The 19,250-nt window shown below is 43.7% G+C and overlaps 1 protein-coding gene across 2 annotated transcripts; it reads right to left on the bottom strand.

Moving 5' to 3' along the window:
• Positions 1 to 6,882: 6,882 nt before the first annotated feature.
• LOC140396190 (leiomodin-2-like) lies at positions 6,883 to 15,974 on the bottom strand. 2 transcript variants are annotated; one of them, XM_072484461.1, is made up of 3 exons: positions 15,511 to 15,974; positions 10,052 to 11,446; positions 6,883 to 9,131 (listed from the first exon to the last, which is right to left on the bottom strand). In XM_072484461.1, exons 1-3 carry the CDS (start codon positions 15,784 to 15,786, stop codon positions 9,105 to 9,107), a joined length of 1,698 nt encoding a protein of 565 aa, XP_072340562.1. In that variant the 5' UTR covers positions 15,787 to 15,974; the 3' UTR covers positions 6,883 to 9,104. The 2 variants fall into 2 exon arrangements, with proteins under 2 accessions (XP_072340562.1, XP_072340561.1); XM_072484460.1 differs by lacking the exon at positions 6,883 to 9,131 and having other exon boundaries at positions 9,762 to 11,446.
• Positions 15,975 to 19,250: the final 3,276 nt, after the last annotated feature.

Here is a 19,250-nt window from a genome sequence, read left to right as displayed (position 1 = left end):
TCACTATGGCACTCTAATGCACCCAAATTCAGCACTCCAGTGCAAACAAAGTCATCACTGTAAGATGGCTCACCTGTATACTGTCTGACTCTAGCCTCTAAAAACTGGCTTAATCCAATTAACAAGCGGCGGCTGCAAGTAGAGCCTGAGTCAACTCTGTTTAAAGCTCGTTTAAAACTCACCTTCTAACCCAAACAGCAATTCTTAAGTTAATTTGCTGAATAAAAGTCTAGACTTTAGATAAAAATGAACTCTTAATATCCCTCAGTCACCAAACTCTCACTATAGCACCCTAATGCACCCAAATTCTGCACTCAAGTGCAAATGTGTGACTCAAATCCAATAAAATATCAGTAAACCTGGAGCAAATAGATATCAAAGAGATCACCTGATGTCCACAAGCCTTCATAAAAACCTTCATTGCTTTCACCATGGATAGAAAAACATGAGTATAGTAATTCTTCCACATTAGGAGTATCCAAAGTCCAGAGCATTATTGATGGCAACCATTTGGCTATCAAAGTTTCTACATATTGGCATGGTTTCCTGCAAAACTGCAAAATATTCAATATTGATGGACCGAATGGCCTACTTCTGCTCCTAATTTGAATGTTTGAATTGTTAACTCAATCAATATTAAGGTGATTAGTAATCCAGGAGGCTGAAGGTCAATGCCTACCTCTCAGGTAGAAGTTAGAATTGCTTTAAATTAAGATCACCTTTTCTGCCTGGGTTATTTGCCGAAGTTTCCAGGAGACTCAGTTCTTGCCTAACATGTGTAACTGAAGCAAAATCCTGCATTGCTAGAAATCTGAAATAACAAGGCTAATCAGAATCATTATGAAATGAAATGAAAATCGCTTATTGTCATGAGTAGGCTTCAATGAAGTTACTGTGAAAAGCCCCTAGTCGCCACATTCCGGCGCCGGTTATATAGCTTCCTCTCCCCCACTGCCCCAAGGCCCTCAAATGCTGCCTGGGGTTCTTCTCGCATTACGCTCAGTGTCCCCCAAACTATGCGGACAAGGCCAACCCACTCATACAGTCGACTCACTTCCCCCTGACGGCCGAGGCCCAACAGGTCTTCGCTCGGATCAGAGCTGATATTGCTAAAGCTGGAATGCACGCTGTAGACGAAACACTTCCTTTCCAAGTAGAAAGCGACGCATCGGACGTCGCCCTTGCCGCCACCCTCAACCAGGCAGGCAGGCCCTTGGCATTCTTTTCCCGCACCCTCCATGCCTCCGAAATTCGGCACTCATCCGTCAAAAAAGAGGCCCAAGCTATCGTTGAGGCTGTGCGACATTGGAGGCTTTACCTGGCCGGCAGGAGATTCACTCTCCTCACTGACCACAGCAGGGCAAGATCAAAAATGACAAAATCTTGCGGTGGAGAATCGAGCTCTCCACCTATAACTACGAGATTAAGTATCGCCCTGGCAAACTCAACGAGCCCCCAGATGCCCTATCCCGAGGTACATGTGCCAGCGCACATGTAGACCGACTCCGGACCCTGCACGACAGCCTTTGTCACCCAGGGGTCACTCAGTTGTACCACTTCATTAAAGCACGAAATTTGCCCTACTCCGTTGAGGAAGTAAGGACATCACCAAGGACTGCCAGGTCTGTGCGGAGTGCAAACCGCACTTCTACCGGCCAGACCGCACGCACCTGGTGAAGGCCTCCGCCCCTTTGAACGCCTCAGCGTGGATTTCAAAGGCCCCCTCCCCTCCTCTGACCAACACACGTATTTCCTCAGTGTGATTGATGAATACTCCCATTTTCCCTTCGCCATCCCATGCCCCGACATGACGTCTGCCACCGTCATTAAAGCCCGTAATTCTATCTTCACTCTGTTCGGCTTCCCCGCCTACATCCACAGTGACAAGGGATCCTCATTCAGGAATCATGAGCTACGCCAGTTCCTGCTCAGCAGGGGTATCGCCTCCAGCAGAACGACGAGCTACAACCCCCGGGGAAACGGACAGGTAGAAAGGGAGAATGGGACGGTATGGAGGGCCGTCCAGTTGGCCCTGTGGTCCAGAAATCTCCCGGCCTCCCGCTGGCAAGAGGTCCTCCCTGATGCACTACATTCCATTCGCTCATTACTTTGCACTGCTACTAACAGTACACCACCTGAACGTCTTTTTGTCTTCCTCAGGATGTCCACATCCGGGGTATCACTCCCAACTTGGCTCACAGCTCCGGGAACCGTGCTTCTCCGTAAACATGTGCGGCTCCACAAGGCGGACCCGTTGGTGGAAAGGGTGCACCTGCTCCACGCAAACCCACAGTACGCCTACGTGGCGTTCCCCGACGGCCGCCAGGATACCGTCTCCCTCAGGGACCTGGCACCAGCAGGTTCCGCCCCCACACCACCCCTGTCCCCACCCTCCCCTCCCCAGCCTCCCCCATCACCCCCCCTAGGACTGCCTGTCCTCCCCCTGCCCACCCCTGTTGATGAAGAGGATTTTGGGACGCTCCCGGAGTCAACTTCGACCACGACAGCACCAACATCGCCGGCTCCACTTCGTCGATCCCAGAGGACGATCAAGGCCGGACCGGCTGAACCTTTGACCGACCCACCGGATGACCAGACATTTTGTTTTCACTGTTCTGTAAATATTAAAGATTGCGAATTGTATATAGTTATCCACCACCCCCGCTGGACTCAATTTTAACAGGGAGGGAATGTGGTAAAGCACTGTGTTCCTATATTAAGGGTTGTTCGGTAGAACCTGCACTACAGGTTCACCTGGGCCCCTGCATGCTAGCTCCACCCAGGAGCCGGGTTATAAATATGCGTGGCCTTCAGCTCGCAGCCATTTTGTCAGCTGTGTAGGAGGCCATACTTCGGATACTAATAAAGCCTCAGTTTGAATTCAACTTCCATCTCCAGCCAAATTGATCGTGCCTCACTAATGAGAAAAACCTATGAACATAAATACTGACAAAGACTAGGCATATATCAATATTAGAACAGCTTTCTGAGGTAGGGAATTCCAAAGATTCACAATTCTCAGTGAAAAAAAGTTTCCTCATCTCTGTCAAAAATAACCACCCCTTACGTTTTGTTGTGAGTTATCTTGTGAGTTCACCTTTATGGATGTTAAAATGACAATAGTTTCAGTTGAAAATTGTCAGCTTGGTCAGATAGCTATGAGAGAGCTGTACAGGTATACATAAGTTACAATAAAAGTGTGCCAAATAGAAAGGAAACATTTTGGCAGGCATACATGGCCTATCTGCTTTATACAACTAAGTGCTAGGCAACCATTTTGCAGACTTTTTGAAGTTAGATAGCAACATTCTTCTAAACGCTCCTGATAGTTTGATGTTGTAGCTATCCTTGCTACCACATGTGAGTTGCTCTCCTGCGGAAAGGATGTCCTGTTGCAAGTCCATCTTCTTTATGTCCACTCCTTCATAGCTGTATCAGTAAGCAATAAGGTTCTCTGCTACTCCTGAATATATACTTTCAGGCAGCTGTGCCGTTAGCATAGAAACTGTTACCATGTACTTTACAGGTAGATGAGACATTAAAATAGAAGGATTAAGTATTGGAGACTGACCATAGTGGGAGATGTAGGAGCTTCCAGGATACCCGATAACTGGCTGAACAATATTGTGCTGATGCTCACATGTGCATTCATTAAAGAAAGTCTACCCTGATTCATCAGAGCCAGTGCTTTGTTGAAAAAATCCAATATTCACCTGAGGAAGGAGCAGCGCTCCGAAAGCTAGTGACATCAAAACAAACCTGTTGGGACTTTAACCTGGTGTTGTAAGACTTCGTATTGTACCTTCCTGTGAGTCCTAGAGACTAACAGTCTATCCACAGTCAGCACAGCTGCTCTGGTCATTGTTCACAGGAGTGAATGTGTTACACTTTCTTACCAGTAAAACAAACCAGGCACCCCTTTAACAATTAACAACCTGTTGACTTGTTGTCAGCAAAGTTCAAAGCTGGTCACATGACCCCTTACCCTGTATTAAAGACATAGGGCAGGATTTTCCACACAATCTACTGCGTGTTTCACGGCAGCAGAGACGACCCACCGTTGGCCTGTGGCAAGATCCTCTGATCCTACCGTTGTCAATGAAGTTTCTCGTTGGAAAACCCACAGGAGTGGAGAGTCTTCAGTGGGATCGGAAGATCCCGCTGGCGTGAATGACCGGAAAATTCTGGCCACAGTCCCAAAACGTGACAATCCTATAAGCTTTGTAATTGTAACAGTATATTTAGGACTGCTTGATCTTACAGCTGTTAACCCATGCAGTTTGCGTGGGTTGTTGTATATAGGTTCAAGGGAGGGGTGACACACAGCAGCAAAGTTAGAACCATCCTGATATTAGATGAGGTTGGCAGACTGAATATCATTTCTGAAGCCGTAAATGAGGTCAGAAGTGGACGTTGTCTCTGAAACCAGCAGAACCTGGCCATAAAACTGACAGCTCAACTTTAGTTCACTGTAGGTATACATGTCCTCCAACATGTTATATACTGCTCCAACAGCCAAAGGGACAGGTCATCCCTTTGACAACTCAGATGTACTTTTACATGTAATTGTTATTTATTTATTTTTAATAAATGTAAAGTGCCCAATTTTCTTTTTCTGATTAAGGGGCAATTCAACGTGGCCAATCCACGTATCCTGCACATCTTTAGGTTGCGGGGGTGAAACCCACACAGACATGGTGAGAATGTGCAAACTCCACAGGGACAGTGAACCGGGGCCGGAATTGAACCCGGGTCCTCGGCGCCTTGATTTTGCAGTGCTAACTGCACCACCGTGCTGCCCCAATACATGTAATTTTAAGACAAAATATTGCATACAATTCAAATGAAGATCCTCAGGATGTATCCTATTTTGTGAGGAGTACTTGATGGTGTTAAACTAAAAATCTATGTAAGTGTGTTGGAGGCCCTACCAAAATAGGTCTGATTTTCCTCTGACTTGAACAACACTGTTGACTCGAACCTCATATATCATTTGATATGCTAAGCAAAAGCCAGTCTGGTCATGTTCACTCAGATATTTCAACTATTGGGGTCCGATCAAAGATAGAATGGCTCTCATTTTCATTTGCTTGATATCACAAGTAACACTTTCCCAAAGAGACCTGGAATGTTATGTGGTTTGTCATCACTGTTTTGTGGAAAATCCAAACAAAGCCATGTGAATGAAAAGATCAAGGTACAGTATAAAACACTGAGAAATATAAATCTCAATTTGTTAATAAATTTTAACCAATGGACCTGTGCAACACAATTGGTGAGAATATTAAAACTGTGGTACTGGAGTGGACAGGCTAGTCAGGAAGCAGAAAATCAAGCAGGGATCACCCTAATCAGAACTCCCATCAGTTGTGTGGGTTTTGGCCAAGGGTGGTTTCATGACCAGTACAGGCTTGGGAGGCCGAAGGGCCTGTTCCTATGCTATATTGCTCTTTGTTTGTGTGCCACACATCAGCCCTCGACACTGGCCTAAATTGTTTTTGTTCCAGTTGGTCGCAGCTTCTTCTCAATACGAAAATGAATGATAATAACATCAAAATCAGCCCCAAAAACAATTCCCCGATTTTGTCACGGGTAATGGGTTAAATTGCTGATGAGCAGGATTAGGGATGTTCTGGCTGAGGGTGTGACTTGTTTTGAGCTGGTATCTCATTTAGATCAAATATTATTTGTCATTTTTATAAATGACCTGGAGGAGGGCCTAGAAGGATGGGTGAGTAAATTTGCAGATGACACTAAAGTCGGTGGAGTTGTGGACAGTGCGGAAGGATGTTACAAGTTACAGAGGGACATAGATAAGCTGCAGCGCTGGGCTGAGAGGTGGCAAATGGAGTTTAATGCAGAAAAGTGTGAGGTGATTCATTTTAGAAGGAATAACAAGAAAACAGAGTACTGGGCTAATGGTAAGATTCTTGGCAGTATGGATGAGCAGAGAGATCTGTGTCCACGTACATAGATCCCTGAAAGTTGCCACCCAGGTTGAGAGGGTTGTTAAGAAGGCATACCGTGTGTTAGCTTTTATTGGTAGAGGGATTGAGTTTCGGAGCCATGAGGTCATGTTGCAGCTGTACAAAACTCTGGTGCGGCCGCATTTGGAGTATTGCGTGCAATTCTGGTCGCCGCATTATAGGAAGGATGTGGAAGCATTGGAAAGGGTGCAGAGGAGATTTACCAGAATGTTGCCTGGTACGGAGGGAAGATCTTATGAGGAAAGGCTGAGGGACTTGAGGCTGTTTTTGTTAGAGAGAAGAAGGTTAAGAGGTGACTTAATTGAGGCATACAAGATGATCAGAGGATTGGATAGGGTGGACAGTGAGAGACTTTTTCCTCGGATGGTGGTCTAGCAAGAGGGGACATAGCTTTAAATTGAGGGGAGATGGATATAAGACAGATGTCAGAGGTAGGATCTTTACTCAGAGAGTAGTAAGGGCGTGGAAAACCCTGCCTGCAACAGTAGTGGACTCCCCAACACTAAGGGCATTCAAATGGTCATTGGATAGACATATGGACGATAAGGGAATAGTGTAGATGGGCTTTAGAGTAGTTTCACAGGTCGGCGCAACATCAAGGGCCGAAGGGCCTGTACTGCGCTGTAATGTTCTATGTTCTATTAGTAAATGGATTTGAATTTTGAGTTTGTCACAGCTGAATTGGTTGCCATTATGCATATTTTTGGAAGGCCTCTCAAATTTATGATTACAACAAATAAAATTCTGTATCTGAGAATTCCAACTGAGATTTTCCTCTTTCTGTGTTATTTGGAGGAGAGAGGTAGGTGAGAAGAGAAATGTAAAGTAAATTTGACCACACCAGATAAAGACTGCTCTTACTTGTGCAAGTGGTGTTAATAGACCCGAGTACCCATTCTTAATCCAAGTTCCACTTTATTACAATGTCAGTGACAGTGTTGTACCACCAGCACATGTTTCTATGGAAAAATAAGTGAGCTTTTTAATCTGTACTCGTATGGGACAATTCCTGCTTCCGAGGCAGAAATAATGATACCATTAACTGATCTTCTGTGCCGTGGCTATTTGAAGAGGAAGGCAACACTCACTTGTATCACCATTGGGATATATAGTAATCATGCATTCAACAGAATTATTATCCAATACATTGTACACACATCCTGAAATAGAACTTCAACTGTCTAGATATTGACTCACAACCAGAAGATATGCTGAAATGCTGCTGTAGCCAGCAAGAACCATATATGTTGGTTTTAAAGTTTACTGATAATGTTAGTGGCAAAACACTCTATTAATAACCCACACTGACTGCCGTCAGGCAGCTAGTTGAGATTATAATTCAATATAGATGACAGCTTTTATTTTGAAATTTGAAATGCCGGTAGTAAAACACGACTAAAGTCAGTTATTGCTCCACAGAAAGTCAGAGAGGTCTACAGCACAGAAAAGATCCTTCGTTCCATCGCGTCTGCCCCAGTCAAAAACAACCGGCTATTCTAATCCCACTTCCAGCACTTGGCCCACAGCCTTATAAGCCTTGGCATCCCAAGTGCACATCTAAATGTTTCTTAAATGCTATGAGGGTCTCTGCCTCCACCACCCTTTTAGGCATTGAGTTACAGACTCCCACCACCCTCTGGGTGAAAAGCGTTTCTCCGCACATCTCCTCTTAACCCCCTGCCCCTCACCTTAAATCTATAGCCTAGTCATTGATCCCTTCACCAACTGGAAAAGTTTCTTCCTGTCTACTCTATCTATGACCCTCATAATTTTATACATCTCAATCATGCCCCCCTCAGTCTTCTCTGCTCCAAGGAAAACAACCCCAGTCTATCCAATCTCTCTTCATAACTAAAACTCTCCAGCCCAGGCATCCTGGTAAATTGTCTCTGCACCTTTTCCAGTGCTATCACATCCCTCTAAAACATGGATTCCAGGTCATTCCTTTTCGAAAAAAGAGTAGCTGACTGTCCCCAGCCTCCGACCAAATAATTGGCTAAATGGACAACGTGAGAAAGCATGGTGTCGACTCCTGATGGTCTGGCCCATTTAACTTTTGCACTGCCAGAGGTTAGTTACTGCCAGATGAAATTAAATTGCTTGAGACACAAACAAATGAAGTGGAACATTTTGAACAGTGAACGTTGCCGTAGTCCCGAAGACCATATGCTGTTCTCCTGTTCTTTGACAAGAGGACTGACTGGTGGTGATTTAACCTGAGGGTCACCACACCTCAGGTGAATTTCATGGATAACTCAGCCGGTACGGGGATTCAACCTGTGCTGTTGGCATCACTCTGTGTCACAAACCTGGTGTTCAGCCAACTGCGCTAACCTGGTTCTCCAGCAGTTCTTCCTGGTTTAACAAAATGGGTTTTGGCCAAGACAGCGCTTAACTTTGTTCTCTTCTGAGTCCCACCACTGTTGGATGAACCTTATCATTCACTGCTTCGGCGCACACATGAAGAAAAGCCCTTTAGGTGAGGTACCCGAGGGTTGGCAGGGCTTATGGACCAAGCCACTATCTGAACCAACACCAATAGAGTGAAAAAAGGACAAACCTTGCAATACTTCAATGGCACATCAAAACTAGGTATTACTATTGCCCAGTACTGCCTAATATTTAACAAAAACAAGAAAATTAATTTCAAATTATGTATTCCATGTTTATCAGAAGATTCTTCTACAGACAGATGTTGCTGCTTATATAACAGTATTAAAAGTTTAACATCTATAAGTCACTGTTGTTTACATTTAATTCTTTAAAGCAATTGCCAAAACATTTTCCTTCATCTAGCACTTAACAGTATTATGAAAATTGTCTACTTAAATAGAAAATTATTTTGTTTACATATTTACATATAAATACATTTACTCTTATGATAGTTATTAGTTCATTAAGACGCTTTGCATCCATTGACTAATGCTAAAGAAAGAACTCAATGTCCACTTCACACGCTACAATACTCAGCTCTTGCACATTTGAAAGTGCACATTATATTTTACTGAGTTTATGAGAAGATCAGAGCTGACGACACCAACCATTCCTACATTTGTAGGGTCCATTGTTGAATAGATTTGTATCATTCCTTCTTGATGAAAGAAACAAATGATATGTTCATCGAAGATATTCTGGAACTTCAACCTAAAAAATATGCATCATTACTGTTTTTAGTAAAACGCAGATGATTACATTTATATTACTTCAGGCAACATATAGTGCAGTTAAAATTAATTTAGTTTTCGATATTTCTTTGTGAATAATCTAGGATTGCTGATGCTGAAAACAGTAAGTTCCCAATTGTGTAGTGCACAATATTTTCTGAGGCTGGGGCTAAGGCACATTGTTGGCACAATAGGGGAGCAAAGATTTGAATATAAGTGCATCGATATGTTCATTACTAAAATGGCAGAGTGCACTTTGAACCCCCGACTGAATTTTCAATTAATCACATGCCTCTGGTTGGACGTAACTGTATTTCGTAAAAATAAATTTCAAATGGCATGTTTTTCTAAACTAACATTGTGGTTGCTGAACACAGAACTGAAGTAATTTACCTGTCAATTTAGCAATAACTGGATTGCCCTTGCAACAGAAACTTGGTGGCCTGCTTCAAGCCACAAATAACACCACACTGCCTTGTTCAGCTGGCGTAAATGCTCAAAGGTTCATTTAAATTATTTTTGCAAAATAGAATTTTAACTGGCTGTGGAGTTTAGTGACAATGATTTGATTGGACAAATGAATGTAGAGCCATTAGACAAGCAAGTAAACTTCTTTTGTTGTCACACGTTCGACTTGATCAACATTATTTAATATACATTATAGTAATTTTTAAAAAATTTACATTTTCTATTTAGATATGATAGGGGTATTAACAAATCTTAAACATGACTGAAAAAAAACTTTTTAAATCCCCATACAGTGATGTTAGATAGTATATTTACAATCGCTACCAAAGAGTACAGCACCTTCAACTGCTCATGCACAAAAATTCAATTACATAAATTTGTGAGATAAATTTTCTCTTAACATTGTAAATTTTCCTCCTTGTTATAACTTACAGGTCTTAGCTGTTTTATGCTGCTTGACCGGATAGCTGACATAAGTTCATCGTGGAATGTCCTTTGAGGAGTTGCTGGTCTTGACCCATTCTCTGATCTTTGGTCTGAAATTGGTCTTAACGAGTTTTTGAGCTCCTTCAAAATATGATTCTCCTTGCTTAGTTTCTTGTTTCTGCTTTTGTTTTTCTTGACTTTTGCATTTTGGTGGATATCCTGCGATCTCATCTTGCCCATCTGCTGAAGCTTAATGGCCTCTGCTATGTTTCTACTGGGGGTTGGCTGTATTGGTAGTGGAGGAGGGGGTGGTGGCTCAGGAAGCACAAGTTTCTCTGGGAGTGGTGGAGGGGGTGGTGGAGGAGGAGGAATGGCAGATTGCAAAGAATTGATTTTTTTGACCACTTTAGGAGACGACCAAGGTGAACTCTTTGGAGAAGCACGTGGGGAGGATCTTGGTGAATCCTTCTGCAAGGTAAACGCCCTTCGGTTCATTGGCTCCACAATGCCAAGCAGTTTGTCCATTTCCTGCTGCTGTTTTAGTTCCTGTTGGCGTTTCTGCCTTAGTTTATCCAGATTCCTGGTCAGGATGCTTGTCATCGCCATCCGTGGTCCTGGCAGTTCAAAATGGTAGCCTAATTTCATCAGCATTGTGTTTTCTTTAAGAAGTTTAGCTATTTCCATTTCAACTTGCCCTCCACATATATGTCTTTGATTGTGGAATCTGAGTTCTGTTAATATACCATTGTATTGTATGGCTCTTATGATGGCCAAGATTCCTTTGCCTGTGATGTAGTTTGAGTCAATGTTAAGATTGGTGATGCTTCTGTTAATTTGTAACATGTCAGCTAGTGCACATGCCACATGATCGTCAGCATGAGTGTTGGCCAGGCTCAAAATTTTAACAACCGTATTATATTTTAGAGCTTCTGCAATGAGTGCGAATGTTGCAATACTTATGTTTTCAATATTGTTTAGATTGATTTCTGATTTTTCAGAATCATTATTCCTAATGCTGTCTAGCGTGTCTTCAATAAAAGTTGTGCTTCCATTTGGTGAGCTGGCAGTCGCTTTGAGATTTGGATCAGTTTCCGTTGGTTTCTCTTTGTTGTGCTGCGTGATATTGTTTAGGTTTGTTTGGTGATCAGCATGTCCATTACATGAGTGTGATCCATTCTGTCCATTGCTGCTAATTGACCTGTTCCCTAAAGTTCTGTCATCTTCCTCCTGTGCATTCTCCTGCTCAGCCTCCTCTTCTTGCTCCTCTGTTACGTCATCTTCATCTTCGGTTCCTTCCGATATACATTCTTCTATGTCGACTTCATTCTCTGATTGGTCCTCATCACTTTCTGTCTCATAGTCACCTTCAGTATTTTCTTTCCCAGCTTCAGTGATTTCTGACTGAAATTAACATTGAAAAATAAATACCATAAGTAAAACAGTATACACATGGCTTCAGCCATTCTATTGGATTATAATTTAGAATTGATGTCAGTTTTCTCCCACTGGTATGGATTTTTAAATTCTCTAGTTATTTCCAACTTTTCCCTACTCTTAAAATTATGGATTATGAATTATTGGAGAAGAATAGTGTGTTTAGCTGTGGTAATAAGATAAATTACTTTTCCAATGGTATTTGTGGTCAGTAGGATATTGTGGACTGCACTAAGCGTTTAAAAGGATTCTTCAGATCTGATTTGGATGACTCTCAAGATACAAGGGATTAAATGCCTGCTATGTATCAGTCTTAACTACTGAAGATGAACGGAGTTACCAATAATATACTGCAGGACTGCTATTAAAACTGATAGTATTCAACATAGGGATTTGTTTTTAGAGAGATTAAGGGATCTTAGAACAGATTGGGCTGATAACCCTTACAGCATTCAACCAAGGGTACTCTGAGAAATGGCTGATGCGCTCGTCAAACTCCTTGGCCATATCTTGAACAGCTCATCGGAGACTAAAATTGGGGGAGGACAATATGGTAGCAAAAATTGACAAAGACAATTGTTTAGGCCCATAGGTTTGATTTCAGTTTTAGGTCGGAATAGATCAGATGGGTGCCTTAACATTAGTTATTACTGAATCCCAACATAGCTTTCTGAGTTGCAACTATAGAACCAGTAGTTAGCTTGTGCAGTATGTGGAAATAAACATTCAAAAAGAAGTGGGATGAGGTCCTAAGTGAAGCCACAATGTGTAGAAGGTTACTGGGTATTGCTGCATGTGTCTTACAGTCATTGTGAGCTCCTGGAATTATTCTGATTGACTTTGGGTTCTGAGAGAAATTAGTAATTCCCCCCCACCCCTCCCAAAATCAGCCAAATTCCTTTTCAACATTTTTGGCACTTAGGAGGTTTGGCAGGCAGATAGGGATCCCGTTATCCAACTGCTCTTTTCTAGGCTTTACATAAGAGTGCGTAAGTAGCTTTTCCAATTAGACTCTTCTCTATCAAAAGTGTTTTGCAAAAAGGTGGTAAGCGTATATGGAGTAATAATCAGCAACAATAAAAATGATGCCTAAAAGGCATGTATCAAATTGAAAAATGTAACCAATTATTATTCACATATTTGTGTTGCATTCATGTAAGAAATCTCATCATTACACACCGAGGTTTGACAATAGTGAGTATCGTACAGGTTCATATTTTCACATTAATCAGCAACGCATATTGAAGTGCACAATGCATGCAAATACCTGGCCCTCAACCATAAAACACATGATCGAATTCAAAGCCCTGTCCCCTAGTTTCTCAGATTTCTCAATATTTCTGCATAAGTTAGAAACAAGTTAGTCTGCTATTGTTTTTTTTTAGAACATACAGTACAGGAGGAGGCCATTTGGCCCATCGAGTCTGCACTGACCCACTTAAGCCCTCACTTCCACCCTATCCCTGTAACCCAATAACCCCTCCTAACTTTTTTGGTCACTAAGGGCAATTTAGCATGGCCAATCCACCTAACCTGCACATCTTTGGACTGTGGGAGGAAACCGGAGCACCCGGAGGAAACCCACGCAGACACTGGGAGAACGTGCAGGCTCCGCACAGACCCAGCAGGGAATCGAACCTGGGACCCCGGTGCTGTGAAGCCACAGTGCGATCCACTTGTGCTACCGTGCTGCCCACGAGTGATTATCGTACAGGTTGTTAATAGAATATTCTCCCTGCAATGACGTACTAGATTACTCTAGGTAGTTCACACCGGCTTTTAGAAATTAACGCAGAGATTTCTTTTGGGGGACTTTCACTATTTTTATGGGTTCTTCCACACTGCGAGAATTGACAGAGCACTCCCTTGCAAAGCATGTGTATTTGTAAAGTACTCTTTCTGATCTATAAAATATCCACAGTGCTTTTCAAATAAGATAAAGGAATGGTGAACTGTGGGTGAGAAGTGATTTAAAATTGAGTTTTCAATGGGAATAGTAGGATCAGTAACAAAAGGGTACATCTAAGATAATTGGGGAAGGAACCACAAGGGAGATGAGCAGAACAATTTCACATGGTGATATTAATGATCTGTAAATTGTAGCAGATACGACCAAGAAGTATAAAAACAGAAAATGCTAGATAAACTCAGCAGGTCTGGCAACATCTATGGAGAGAGAAACCGAGTTAATGGGCTGGATTCTCCAGTTTTGTGGATTCTCTAGTTTTGAGGCTATGTCCGGAGGAAGTGTCTAGTTTTACAATGAAAAAGTCGACTCCCCCCCTGCACCGATGCTCCGCCTAGTGGGGGGCTAGCAGCCGCGCCACATAAAACTCCGGGCGTTCCGGACATAAACGGCTGGAGAATTGCCGCATCCGTGGCCACGCATCGCACGGTGACGACCTGCAGCGGTCGCACCGCATAACATGGTGTCCCCCTGGACACCCCCTCACTATCCCCTGCAAACCCCCCACCAACCCTCGCTGAGGTGCCCCCTGCCAGCAGCATGCCTCCCGCCCGACTGTGGCGACACTGGACACAGTCCGGCTTTATGAAAACTCAGACCACACGTGACCGGGAACTCGGCCCATCGGGGGAGGGCTTTAAAGCGACGCGCTGATGCCGATTTGGAGGGGGAGGAGCATCTGAAAAACAGCACCGGCCCGATTCGGTGGCAAATGGGGACTGTCCCCCAGATCGCCAAATATGATTTTGCCGTTGGACAATGGAGAAACCCCGCCAATGTTTCTGGAATCCATAGAATCCCTACAGTGCAGAAGGAGGCCATTCGGCCCATCGAGTCCACACTGACCCTTTTGAAAGAACTTCCCACCTAGGCCCAAACCCCCACCATATTCCTGCAACTCCACCCTAATTGGTCATTTAGAAATTGGCCAATCCACCTAACCTGCACATTTTTGGACTGTGGGAGGAAATCGGAGCACCCGGAGGAAACCCACACAGGGAGAAAGTGCAAACTTCACACGGACAGTGTGAATCGAACCAGAGTCCCTGGCGATGTGAGGCAGCAGTGCTAACCACTGTGGCACCGTGCCCAATACGACTTCTTCAGAGCTCAACAGCATTTAAGCAGTGGCTTTAAAACACAATAAAGCACGGAAAGGATTTAACATCCTTTAGAAAATAGAGCATCCCTGACAGTGTTGCACTCCCACAGCACTGCACTGGGGTGTAATTCTTGATTTTGTGCTCCAAGTTGGGCTTGAACTCACATCCTTCTCATCCAGCTTTGAAGACGAGTCATACCGACTGGAAACACTAACTAATTTCTCTCTTCACAGATGCTGCCAGACCTGCTGGGCTTTTCTAGCATTTTCTGTTTTGGCTGGAATTCTCAGGCTGTTTGTTGGTGGCAGTAATCTCTGTTCGCGCCAACAGCGCACCCCCACCAGGGTGTTTCCCGGCAGCATGGGGTGTCTTCAATGGGAAATCCTATTGACAGCGGCAAGAACAGAAAATCCCGCTGCCAGCGAACGGCATGCCGCCTACCGCTGCCGGGTAACATTGTGGTTGGGGGTCTGGAGAATCCAGCCCAAAGTTTATTTCAGATTTCCAGCATCTTTTATGATGAGGAGATGGACTGAGATGGGCACAATAAGAAGTCTTACAACACCCGGTTTATGTCCAACAGGTTTGTTTCAAATCACTAGCTTTCGGAGCGCAGCTCCTTCCTCAGGTGAATTCACCTAACGTGTGTTTCTGGAACCCACCTCTTCATTCGCCTGAGGAAGATGTGCTCCGAAAGCTAGCGCTTCGAAACAAACCTGTTGGGACTTTGACCTGGTGTTGTCAGACTTCTTATTTTGCTTTTATAATCAAGAGGGACTTGGATAGATACTTGAAAAGGAAACATCGACAGGAGAATGAAGGGAGCAGGGAACGGAGACAGATCTGACAGCTCTCCACAGGCACGATGGGCCCGAGTGGGCCACCTTTGGCGCGGTGGGATTCTAGATTTGAGGCCGACCTGATGCTGTCCTTTCGGTCAGGGTCTGGGACTCGGGGCTCACCTGGTTTAGCTCGGCCGAAAGTCTCTCGCTGTCCAAGAGTTTCTGTGTTTCGTGTTCCCAGTACGCCATCAAAGCCTCCCTGCTGAAAGTCCCTTGGGGGGTTTTATCCGTCTGGTCCTTCTGCCTCAGCCCAATGGGAACGAACTCATCGGGCTCCATGTCTTCCAAGTCTTTCTCCAGCTCCTTCAGCTCATCGGAAGTCAGGGAAGCGAGGATTTCATCCTCGTCGATGTCGTCGTACTTCTGAAGCTCGTTCCTGTAGCCGAACTGCGACATTTCGAAGAGAAAATCGAATTTTACGGAGGTGGCAAAAAAAACGTTGTCCCCCTCTCCCACCGATCAACTTCGGCTGCGTCCGGGTTTGCACGAAGCGGCGGGATGGCTCTCCGGCTCCTCGCAAGGTAACTTTTAAAGCGGCCTGAGATCATCATGTGCTCGCTGCTCCAACAATGTGTGAAAGCATGTTCCCTTTTGAGCAACACACGTCACCTCAAAACACTTCAAACAAGAGAGCGAGAAGAAAGGGCGGGCATCGTTTCCAGACACATCGCCCTCCCCCTATCTCGGTGTCAATCGCAGAGCAACATTCTCCGCATTGCCCACTCCCCTTGACCAAAATACCAGTGCTCGCCGCTTATACACCGACCTTTCACCTCAAGCCCACAGGACTCCTTGTCCCCAGCCCGACCCCAACACACGGCCTCAGTTCATCAATAGCTTATTTTCACGGTAAAAAATAAATAAATAATCGGTTTCAATTAGTTTATTTTTTTGACCGGTTTCAGTGAACTCATGGAGTCAGCGCCAGGAAAAGAGGAACATAATGAGACGGTCGTTGTGAGAAATGCAGTGAAAAGTGAGAAACTTATTTTAAAATTCAATCCTAAAAAGACTGGATGAGGATGAGACAAAAGGGAATAATGAACAGACGTGATTTTATTTTTTAAGTGAGCTGTGTCAACGCACAGACAATAGGAAGTTGGCACCGTCATAGCATCACAACTCCCACTATTTGTACATTGCAATCCGCACTATTTATAGGTCTGTTGTACATCAAACCCCTCCCGTTTATAGATGTATCACACACTCGCTATTTATAAATTATATCGCCAGCCTTTTTTTCGTTTAAGAATCTGTACCTGCCGCTGCCACATCTTGGGAGGTTTTAAAATAGGAACATGGAAGGCCCTCTAGCCGGTCCTGATCTCTAACTCCACTCTCCTGCCTTATTCCCCATATCCCTTCGATCTGTGTTGAAAATACTGGAGGAGCCCAGTGGGGTAGGTAGGGATAGGCATTGTGAGTTATTTGCTGTGAGCGGCACTGTTCTCGTCCTTATTGCTATTGCAGTGCTGCACGGCTGAGCGGTGTGCCTGGGCATCATTGCACAATTCATCAGAGTTGGGAAAATACCACGCGGTAAGATACAAAGAATGTCAAAGTGGGAAGAACACAGCAATTCAAATTCTGTCAGATACACGACAATTTTGGTAAGATGCCGGCAGCAATGCAATGGATTATAGTGGCTGGATTTGGAGCTGGATGGGACTGCATGTTGTGTTTGGGTGGGAGGAAGCGCTTTTCATCTTCTCATCTGATACTACAAGGCGCAGAGGCAGCAAAAAAAAAATAGAACACGGCTTCACCCGCCAGTTTAAAACAACGAGTAAGCTGTGAAGCAACGTGGCAACTGCAGAAATTGGAAAGAGTTCAACTTCGTCTGAAATAAGAAACCGCTTTGGAATCGCTACAAGCATTTCATTAGTCAACGCCTGTTAAGTGCGGCATTTCTATCCTGTCGAAGATCTCGCAGTTTTTTGCATTATTATCGATTAAACTAATTTAAAGCACAAGTTTATTTTTAAACGTTATATGGCACCTGAAGGAGCCCAAATGATCCAGTGGGCCATGGTAGGGTTCCAATTCGCCATTTAAATAGTTTAAGATACTGGTTTGGGAAAGGCGGTTCACGAAATATTTTTTTTTAAAGGCCGTATTCCTAACACACTAAACAGGCGTGTTCGCTGTTTAACGTTGTTGTGGAGGATGCGGTATTCCAGAGCAGTCGCTCCCTCGATGCTTCACATCGAGGACTGGAGATGACCAATAGCACTTTGCTAATACTGGAGGTCAAACATTATTCTAATTCTTGCAATGTCCAAATGGCAAAGATAGACTGCACAATTGTGAGCAGTTAACAATGAGCTCTTAAATCTGAAGGATACTGTTTGCTGGGAGATGTAAATTTGTAGCAATTTAGAATCTTTAGAAAATTAAAATAGATGCTTAACAGATACAGCCGAGAGTAAGCCTACAATTGAGAGGGCATGGTGAATTGTAGTACCTTTGAAAGGTGATGTATACACACTATATATATGTTATAGTAAAAATGTTACCTGACAGTGCACAATATTCCATCACATTAGACTTTAAAAGGTGATCAATATCAGCTGTTAAAGTCAATGTAACAGTAATTTAAACAATCAGATTTATTTACAAGGGTGTTTCTTACAGAAGCAGGCGATAAGTGGCAAGAAGTAAAACCGAAAAATAGTGAGGATACATAAATAAACCAGTCTTACCGTTCCACTTCTGCTAACCTTGCAGATTTTGAAACAAAATACTTGGCATAAAGAATATGCAATTTTGTTTTCCCTTTCACAAACCATTTCAGATCCAGGTTGGAGTGCCCTACAACAACCCCTTAACACAAAGTACTCCTATGCCAAAAACAAATCATTTTCTAAACAATGCATTTGCTGTTTTTGAAGACAAAGATGATTGCTGGAGGCAGCAAGGGTTAAATTAATGATGATTGTTGCATAATATCATTGCAACTAGGCTCTGTACCACTGAAAAAGGCAGAGCTTCTATAATAGACATGGACATCCGGGCAAAGAATCACCAACAAAAGCAACTCAGCTACTTTCGCTCTGGGTGGAATCAATTGATTTTTCAGGCTTTACACAATCTTAATTGTCTGTAACTGTTAAAACTTCAATTTCAGTTGAAAATCAAAAGTGATTTAACATTGCAACTTAACATCTCAGTTATCCGTCCTTTAAGGAAGAGGCACAAAAAATGTTAAAAAGAACAAAGTTATTTAAAGTTTTGGAAGACAGTGAAGATCTCACAAATGGAAGCAATACTTCAGAAAGCAAAGTACTGTACACACCCCTGTCAGCATCACCAGGGCCGAGGTAGAGATGGTTAGCAGTTTCAAATTCCATGGGGTACACGTCTCCAAAAATCTGTCCTGGTCCACCCACGTCGACGCTACCACCAAGAAAGCACAACAGCGCCTACACTTCCACAGGAAACTAAGGAAATTTGGCATGTCCATATTAACTCTTACCAACTTTTATAGATGCACCATAGAAAGCATCCTATCTGGCTGCATCACAGCCTGGTATGGCAACTGCTTGGCCCAAGACCGCAAGAAACTTCAGAGACTCGTGAACACAGCCCAGTCCATTACACAAACCTGCCTCACAGCCATTGACTCCATGTACACCTCCCGCTGCCTGGGGAAAGCGTGCAGCATAATCAAAGACCCCTCCCACCCAGCTTACTCACTCTTCCAACTTCTTCCATCGGGCAGGAGATGCAGAAGTCTGAGAACACGCACGAACACACTCAAAAACAGCTTCTTCCCCGCTGTTAACAGACTCCTAAACGACCCTCTAATGGACTGACCTCATTAACACTACACCCCTGTATGCTTCACCCGATGCTGGTGT

Source organism: Scyliorhinus torazame, chromosome 19 (genome assembly GCF_047496885.1).
Source record: "Scyliorhinus torazame isolate Kashiwa2021f chromosome 19, sScyTor2.1, whole genome shotgun sequence".
NCBI classification, from domain to species: domain Eukaryota; kingdom Metazoa; phylum Chordata; class Chondrichthyes; order Carcharhiniformes; family Scyliorhinidae; genus Scyliorhinus; species Scyliorhinus torazame.
Note: the sequence above shows the minus strand (reverse complement) of the source record. Positions and strands in the feature narration are given on the sequence as shown.